General features: G+C 36.3%; 1 protein-coding gene across 1 annotated transcript; it reads left to right on the forward strand.

The window, feature by feature from the left end:
• Positions 1-7,143: 7,143 nt before the first annotated feature.
• On the forward strand, positions 7,144-8,184 carry LOC129560174 (olfactory receptor 4C15-like). The gene has a single exon (XM_055432112.2). The coding sequence runs from the start codon at positions 7,144-7,146 to the stop codon at positions 8,182-8,184; it is 1,041 nt and encodes a 346-aa protein (XP_055288087.2).
• The last annotated feature ends 1,660 nt before the right edge of the window (positions 8,185-9,844 follow it).

The following is a 9,844-nucleotide window of genomic DNA, read 5'->3' on the forward strand; positions in this document are numbered from 1 at the left end:
AAATGGTGTGTGTCTTCATTGTCTGATGCTTTGCCTAGTCTCAGAACTCACCTTTTTGCATTTAGTGCACACAAGCAATTCATCCCAATTCTGCAGAGACACTATATTTTGTCTCAAGCTATGATCTATTCCGTAAGAGCTTAGAGAAATATCTGAAAAAACATTTTGGTCAACCCAATACAAAGTTTTCCATTTCTGAATATGAAGGAAAATAAAAGCATCTTTAAATACAAACACTAGGATCATTTAAAAAAGAAAGGAAAAAAAAGCCTTAAATTGGTGAGGGCCATAAAAGTTTTGCAAACACTCAAGTAAGTCAAACCACAGATAACTGTGTCTTGGAAAATCATAATGATGGGAAATTGCTAAACCCTGAGGGGGACTGAGGGTTAGTGGTGCAGGTTTATGACCTCACAGGGAAACCTCTTTAAATTCCAGTTGGAAGTTAAGCAGGAAAGTTTGCTTCTTTCTTTATTTTAGGGACCATGTTGAAGACAGCCCTTGAGAAGCAGGAGGAAAAAGGCTCTACTTCATCTGCCAGAGCTGCCCTTCCCCTCTCTCTTGGCATCGAAGTAAGACTTGGAAACATCCGTCACATTCTGGCCAGCTATTGAATAGACTTCTCTCCATAGAGAACAGAAAACTGCCATTATGAGAATTTTCAAGAAGCTGACACATCATGAGATTTAGAATTCAATTTTTTGCGTATTCAGAGAGGATTTTAAATGGGGATATAGTACTTAAAAGTAAGGACATTGTGAAGAAGGCAACCAAGTCTAAGGCAAGGTAGAATCTATCACTTAACTGTCTACTCTGGGACTAGCTATATAACCGTGTTTGGCCTTAGAATTTTATCTTATTAGTTTTTAATAATTTAGTTTATTTATTAATTTGACTGCACCGGGACTCTGCTGCTGTGTGGACTTTTCTCTAGCTGTGGGAGAGGGGGCTGCTTTCTAGTTTCGGGCTTCTCATTGCAATCACTTCTCTTGCTGCAGAGCATGGGCTCTAGGCTGCGTGGGCTTCAGTATCTCTGCTCCTGGGCCCCAGAGCACAGGAGCCAGAGTTGCGGGCAGAGTCTTAGCTGCTCCGTGGCACGTGGAATCTTCACCCATCAGGGATCAAACCTGGGCCTCCTGCATCACCAGGTGGATCCTTGACCTCTGAGCCACCCAGCAAGCCCCAGAATTTTTATCTTCAATGGGGATTATAGTTTAATTACCTAAAGACTTGGAAACAAATAAAATAATAACTAAGATTTGATTTGACAGTGCTTGACACATAATAATTAGCAACTGTTTGAATGCTGACATTTTGGAGGGTTAGGAAAACCTATTACTTGAAATCTAATGAAATTAGACCTCTCTTCAGATTTTCTTCAAGTTAAATCCAGATAACTATTAAATACAACAAGTGAATATTTTGTCATAACTAATCAATGGTATTTATTTTTTCTTTTTTAGTATATTCTCATTTATCATGCATTCTTTAATACTGTCCATCATCCTATTGATTTAGATTTAAAACTGAAAATTTTCTGAGGCTCTATAAATAATATCAGTATAGGAGAATGGCAATTCAAGTACTGTTCACCATTTACAGTGTTATTGACAATAATATAGTACTTAATATTCTTACCAAAAATGCTAATGAATGGCTCAAGGAAGGACAAGAAGGGTAAGAAAGTGTGTCTTAAACCACAGGGAAGAGTCTTCTGACTTTAAATTTGTTCACTTAATTTTTCTAAGTGCACTCGATGTCAAATAGCACTGTATTTCCCCTAGAATTGTTCAAGCATTTAAATGGATGAAGTTCTGAGCTGCCCTAGAGCTAGTTATTGTGGCTTTGTCTCTTTCCTAAAATGAACTAAATTACCAAGACAACAGAGGAAAGAAGTCTCAGGTATCCATTAGGAAGGACACACATAACACTGAAAGGTTGTTTGAAATTTCAGAAATAGTTGATACATTTAGGAAAATCAGCAGAGCAATATTGAGAGGCAAGAAAAATATTTGACATCTACAAAGAACACATTCCTCAGATTGTCAAGGAAAGGAATATGTTTAATTAGATAGATAGGGAAAGAATAAATCTTTCCTAGTTGAAATGAATAATAATCCTAGACCAAAAAGACAGTGATTTTGATGAACTGGGAAGTTAATTAAAATGGGGTAGTATCTTAATTTAAGTTTGAAATATAATTGATGTCATTCAGTTGCTAAGCTGTGTCTGACTGTTTGTGACCCTGTAGACTACAGCACTCTAGGCTCCCCTATCCTTCACTGTCTCCCAGAGTTTGCTCAAATTCATGTCCATTGAGTCAGTGATGTCATCTAACCATCTTATCCTCTGCCTTCCCCTCCTCCTTTTGCCTTCTATCTTTCCCAGGATCAGGGTTTTTTCCAATGAGTCCGTTCTTCACATCAGGCAGCCAAAGTGTTGGAGCTTCATTTTTAGCATCAGTCCTTCCAATGAATATGCAGGTTTGATTTCCTTTAAAACACTATTTATAATGACCAGCTTACTATTAGTATCTCATATAGTTTTGAATATTGTATATATTTCAAAGTTGAAACAGGAATTCATATATTTTCAGAATGATATTGGAATAGTATTATTGCCAAAATGAATGGAAAGTAACAGAAGGAAGTAGAAATAGTGGGGAGGCACCATTCCTGGATGGATCAGAGGTAAAGGATCCACCTGCAATGCAGGAACCACAGAAGATGCTTGTTCCATCTCTGGGTCAGGAAGATTCCCTGGGAGAGGAAATGGCAACCCACTACAGTATTCTTGCCTGGAGAATCCCTTGAACAGGGGAGCCTGATGAATTATAGCCCATGGAGCCACAAAGAGTTGGACACAGCTGAGCAACTAAGCATGAGCACGCTCCCCAAGCATGGCCCAGAGTCACTAGCTCATGGTTTGAGGGCTCTGTGCAGTCTCTGGTGCAGTCGCAAAATCTAAAGGGTATGGTTATCAAGAAAGATCATGGATCCTTCCAGTAGAAATGTAAAAAGAACAAACTGTTTCCTAAAGAATTATATGAAATGAAAGTTGATATCACAGTAAGTACAGAGGATGGGGAAGGCTGGATCCATGACTCAGCTCTTTGCAGATGGTTTAGAGTAGCTAAAAGTGTTTAGTATGTTCATTCCACCTATGAAAATTAGTTATACTGAACAGATAGTAAAATTATCCTCAAACCCCATCTTTTTCTGAACTGTTTCGGTGATGGAGAAGATGGTATTAGGGGTTTTAACCTTGATTTTTAATGTCAAAACTTCTTATGTCAAGAAGTGTATATGCTTATATACTTATTATATCAAGAAGTATATACTTAATATATGGGTACTGAGAAGAAATTCTCTACCATTTTCAAATGTTCTCTTCTTGCTTTTAAAATTGTATTGAAATGTCTATACAGATCAGCAGTTATTACAATTTTTATTTTTGTTTTTCTCATTTAACATATTGTAAAATGCTTCACCATCTATATTATTGACTAGCATTTGAATTATAGAATATTATGTTATTAAGTTGTAGTGGTCTGATTTACATAAGCATCTTATTATTAAGCATTTCAGATATTTCTGAATTTTCACTATTATAAATGACATGCAATCATCTTCCATTATAAAACTTACAGCATTTCATTTCACTTTTAGAATAAATTTAAGTGTTAGGGTTACCAGTATAATGAATACAAAAACATTTATGATTCTGAAAAAATTTGCTATTTGTCTTCATAATAATTATTAAGTATGTTTGTCAAAACGGTGAAATGAGCATTAATAATTACTGTTAGCACCATATTTTTTCATACTTCACTAATTTTCCTACTACGATCTCTTTTCTGTTCTAGGATTCAGTCCAGGCCAACCCATTGTATTTAGGACAATTGCCTTTTAAATGACGTCAAATCATACATCTTGTGATCATAAACTAGGAATACACTGTATTCTCCATTGTCAATGTTTTAATTCTATTTGTGGAAATTCCTCTTGTCTGAAAAAAAAGATGGTGGTGGATTGTTTATATTTAGTGAGCACTTTAATTTTAAAATGATATTTATCTTAAAACTCCCCAGATAAGGGAGACTAACAGCCCAAGAATTATTTAATCATTATGTTAATATAGAGCCTTGTTCTTCCCCCTCACCCTTTACATTATTTGATTTTTTTTTTTTTTTTGGTACAATGATGCTACCTGAAAAAGAAATAGAGACATGTGGATCTGAAAGTCACAATGATTAGTTCAGAGAGTATTATGAATATTTAAATGTGTACTCCAATATCTGAAATAGTGCATAACATATAGTAAGTACTCTGTAAATTTATTGGAAGGATGAATGAATAGGTAAATGAATGAATCTTCTTTCTTTAATAAAAGTTTAAGCATTTAAACATATCTGCACTATAACCAATAAAATATTTTATATTTGTGAGTAAGTAAAAGGATGGGTACAAACATTTCCCATTCTTGATCCCGATAAAGCAAGAATCAGAAGTAAAAACTGTCACTCCTACTCTGCCAGCGGCTCTGAGGATGTGCTCTCACCATTCACTGAGATTCTCTTCTGTGTCTGTGACTGTGTAAATGCTTTTATCAGTATCGCTTTATTGGATCCTCACAAGAACCTTATCAGTAGACATTTTAACTACATTCAGTTGCAGAGGTAGCATCCAACCCTTAGATTTTTAATTTGCTTTTCCCCATCACATAATACAACTAAGTAGAAGAGCCTAGATTTGAACCTAGTTTGGTATGAACCTGGAATTGATATTCTTCCTCATTTCATTTCATTGTGTCTCTTGCCTTCATCCAAGGATAAGCTGTAACTGCTAAATCATATGTTTAATATATGTTTTTTTCTCCTTTTAAAGGCCATAATCCTAGATTTTTTTTTACTTTAATTATTTTTTAAATGTTTTTCTTTTTCTTTTTTAAATTATGAAAATATGATAACACACTTACAGGCAACTTAGAAAATACAGTATAAAGTTACATATAGTTCTACTATATACTACAATTTTTTTAAAGTAGATAAATTGGAGTTTCAATATCAAACTCTCAAAAATTGACAGAATGAATAGAAAGAAAAGTAGAAGGATATAGTAGACCCGAAAAGAACTATGAACCAATTCAAGACAAGCCCAACATAATTAAATTTGCACAGTTTTCACACAAAAGCAGGATACAAACTCTGATAAATTGTTATTGACTGCTCTGATGATCTTACATGGTTTGCTTTATGTTTTTCTATTTGTGGAGATGACTCGTAACTGAGTATGAAGTTCATAGTGCAAACACTTTCAGAGTGTCTATCACACTGGAAATACAATGGAAATACATTTCAAAGTAAGTCAAAAGACAAATGTTCGTTAACATAAAACTGCGTATATGATAGTCTTTCTAATATTATAACTTGCTTTTGTTATCTGTGACAGTCACAAAAATCAGCTTATTTTTATTTCTCATAGTAACTTTAATTTTTGCTTTGTTCTCCTATTTAACACACACACACACTCACATGCCATTTGACTGATAAATTTCTGTTATATGTACAGGTGAGGACACAATCCTTCACAGTAGTACGTTGCTATGGAAAATGAAGTCAAAATGCGGAGTAATAATCTGAATGGCTCATGAAATCCTTCTGTGGGTAAGTTGTCTGGCTTTTTAAATGAGAGAATAGAAACTAAAATTGGTAAGGGCATTTTGCCATAAGCAACATTTTCATATTTTCCAATTTGACCCTCATTATAATCCTGAGTAGGGAAGTTAGTCGTGATCATCCCCATATTACAATGTGCGTGAATGTGTAGTCGTTGCTCAGAGGTGTCCAACCCTTTGGGACCCCAGGGACTGGAGCCTACTATGCTCCTCTGTCCATGGAATTTTCCAGGCAAGAATATTGTAGTGTGTTGCCATTTCCTACTCCAGCGGGATACAATAAAGTCATATAAATTTGAAACAGATATCCTTGGATCTTGATCAGATTGGGCCACATTATATAAATCGTTAGTAAAAAATAAAGCATTCAGACTCTGCTATATTCAGCATTCTGTTTCTATCCCTTACCTATGCAGTTGTTGCTTATCTGTATCTGTAAGTAACGGGGCCATTACCTTCTGATTCTATTAATACCTCATTCGCCCTGCATCCTTAACCAAGAGTCATCATTCAAACATGAACAAAGGAATCAGAAAGTTTTAACCTCTACAATGAATGGAGACTTTAGAAAGACCCCTGCTTTCAAGTTCTTGCTAGAAAATTTTTGCTTCTTTCCCTGTAGAGCCAGTGGGATGGACTTGAGTGTGAAAGTCAGATTTTGGGTTAAAATTCCAGACCCAGAATCTGCTATTTGTTATATTTTTATCTCCTTAAGAATGAATTTCCTACTAGTAAGATAGGGTAAGAAGATCTAACTTGAGCTGTTTTCTACCCACTAGACCCTGAAGAGTTGCTTCCTTGCATAATATAACTTAGTCATTATAACATACTCATTGGTACATATTATTCTATTAATAAACTTCTATTCTTGTTTTTTAAATAATGAATTAGGAAAAATACCAACTCAACACACACATACTTGTTATGAATGTTTAGTTTGCAGCAAGGTGCTTTCCCAATGAGATTTTTTAAAATATATATATAAAGAATGATTGAATTAATCTTAAAGGCTCAATTGAGTTCAGATTTTTAAAGACCTAATTCGGGGATTAGTCATGATTTTTAAGCACCTCTTTAAGCTTTGTCACATTTCTTCTTCTATCTGTTGATAAGGAAGCCACCTGATTAGGGATGTGGCAGGCATGACTAATAAACTGCCCTCCTCCTTTCCTCAGAACTTTGATGTGGCTTCAGAATCTTTCTAAGAATTGATGCTGGGAAAATACTACTATGGGATCAGAGTTGGCAGTTGAGATAAAAAAGGTTTCTCATCTCCACCAAAACTGGATCCTTTCTCTTCCCCTATATCGCAGCTCTGACGTCTTAAAGTATTTAATAATTTATATGTACCACAATTCTTCCTGACATCCCACACCACATTCAACAAGTTTCTAATTTTGTGTTCTCACTGACATGAAGATCATTAGCATGTAAGATAATTTTTCACATGCATGCACCAACTTGTCAATGATCATGATAGTAGTACAAACTGGTCTGAGACAAATTTTTCCTTTTCCTCATTGTAGATGCTACATGCTCACTGTGGTGGCTTTCGTCTTTTCCTTGGAAATCATGCAAAACCACAGCTTTGTAACTGAGTTTGTACTCTTGGGGCTCTCACAGAGTCCAAATGTGCAGAAAACAATATTTGTTGTATTCTTGTTCATTTACATTGCAACTATTGGGGGCAACTTGCTAATTGTGGTGACCATCAGTAGCAGCCCAGCACTCCGGGGCTCCCCCATGTACTTCTTCTTGGCTTTTCTGTCCTTCCTGGATGCGTGCTTCTCCTCTGTCATTGCCCCAAAGATGATTGTGGACTCTCTCCTTTGGAGGAAAACCATTTCCTTTGAAGGCTGCATGATCCAGCTCTTTGCTGAACACTTCTTTGCTGGGGTGGAGGTGATTGTCCTCAGTGCCATGGCCTATGACCGCTATGTAGCCATCTGCAAGCCCTTGCACTATTTTTCTATCATGAACCGCAGACTCTGTGTCCTTCTGATGGCGGTAGCTTGGACAGGGGGCTTCCTGCATTCCATGATACAGATTCTCTTCACTTTCCAGCTGCCCTTCTGTGGCCCCAATGTCATCGATCACTTCATGTGTGACTTGTACCCACTGTTGGAGCTTGCCTGCACTGACACTCACATCTTTGGGATTTTGGTAGTCACCAACAGTGGGTTTATCTGCATTCTAATCTTCTTCTTGTTGCTTGTCTCCTATGGGGTCATCCTGCTGTCTCTGAGAACCCATAGCTCTGAAGGGCAGCAGAAAGCCCTCTCCACCTGCGGATCTCACATTGCTGTTGTGCTTTTATTCTTCGTCCCATGCATATTTGTATATGCACGACCTCCATCTGCTTTCTCCTTCAACAAAATGGTAGCCATATTTTACACCATCCTAACTCCATTGCTCAATCCTTTGATTTACACGTTCAGAAATAAGGAAGTGAAAAGTGCCATGAGGAAAGTGTGGTCCAGAATAATAGTGGTTTCTAATGAAAAATAAAATGTTAATTAAGAAAATTTTAAAATATGTGTAAAGTTTGTCAAACTTTCTTAGGGAAAAACTTTGTGTCAAACTTATTTGACAGGTAGTAAGTCATCCAATGCTTCCATGATAGCTCAGCTGGTAAAGGATCCACCTGCAAGGCTGGAGAGCCAGGTTCAATTCCTGAGTCAGGAAGATCCATTGGAGAAGGGATAGGCTACCCACTTGAGTATTCTTGGGCTTCTCTGGTGGCTCAGCTGGTAAACAATATGCCAGGAATGTGGGAGACAGGTCATCCAACAAAAGACCATTAACATGGGGCATGGGAATTAATGCTTCTCTCAGATCACTTATGAACTCTAATATGGCAACTCTGTTTCCTCATATGTAAATTTAAAAATAATTGAATTTTATGCATATTGGAATCTATTTTTTTTTTAAAGGGCCATTGCTGATCAGTTCACTTGCTACTCATTTGATGGTTTATAAAATTCTTGTGGAGGGAAGAAAGAGAATATCTTACAGATTAAAAACAGGAGCTTACTCAAGCTATCCCAGATGAAAAGAAGTTTATATTTAGGATGCTGATTTTAGTCACAGATGAAAATCAGGATACAGGAATAGAAGAGACCAGAATAATCACAAAACTTCCACTGTAGGGGTTCCTGTAGCACAGGTTTATAAATAGCAAATCCCATCTTGGATTTCAAGGATCCCTTCCCTATCTACTCTTTTAGAGACCTCATAACTTTCTGATATATCATATAAATTACTGTTGCTTTTTATGTAATCAATATTATTGTTATTTTGTCTGCTTTTTATCATAGACTATAAGATGTGATGCAGAGAATTTTCTTTTTTTCTTTTGTTCATTGATGTGCTATCAGCATCTAGAAAAGTCTAATGTAGAAGCTCTATTGAATAAAAGAGATATATTTCCATATTCAAATATAAACCAATCTATAACAATAACATACTAACATGTGAGTTTTGGCAAAGGAATGTGATTAATTATTGCTGATATTAGCCCTTCCATATTGATGGTAGTGCTTCCCTTTTGGCATAGACGGTAAAGTGCGGGACACCAGGGTTCGATCCCTGGGTTGGGAAGATTCCCTGGAGAAGGAAATGGCAACCCACTCCAGTAATCTTGCCTGGGAAATTCCATGGATGATAGAGCCTGGTAGACTACAGTCCATGGGGTCGCAAAGAGTCGGACACGACTGAGTGACTTCACTTTAAACTTTGACTTTTAATTGCTGATAACTGTAACTCATGCTTTGATACAACACAAAGAGAATATTTAAAATAAATTCTACATTCTAGTTAATTCTCACATCTAAGTCTAGATATAGTATATATACATTCAAAGAGTAAATTGATACAGTCACTATGGAGAATAGTATTCCTTAAAAGACTAGGAATAAAGCTACCATATGGCCCAGCGATCCTAATACTGGTCATATACCATGGGAAAACCATAATTTGAAAAGACACATGTACCCCAATGTTCATAGCAGCAGTATTTACAATAGCTAGGACATAGAAGCAATCTATATATCCATTGACAGATGAAAGGATAAAGAAGTCATGGTACATATACACAATGGAATATTATTAGTTATATAAAAGAATGACTTTGAGTCAGTTCTAGTGAGGTGGATGAACCTAGATCCTG

Source organism: Moschus berezovskii, chromosome 16, assembly GCF_049115385.1.
Source record: "Moschus berezovskii isolate FMDL1 chromosome 16, NW_MosBer_1.0, whole genome shotgun sequence".
Lineage (NCBI taxonomy): Eukaryota > Metazoa > Chordata > Mammalia > Artiodactyla > Moschidae > Moschus > Moschus berezovskii.

Coding starts and splice junctions, on each gene's coding strand:
- LOC129560174 (XM_055432112.2), top strand. CDS start 7,144: ATGATCATGATAGTAGTACAAACTGGTCTGAGACAAATTTTTCCTTTT.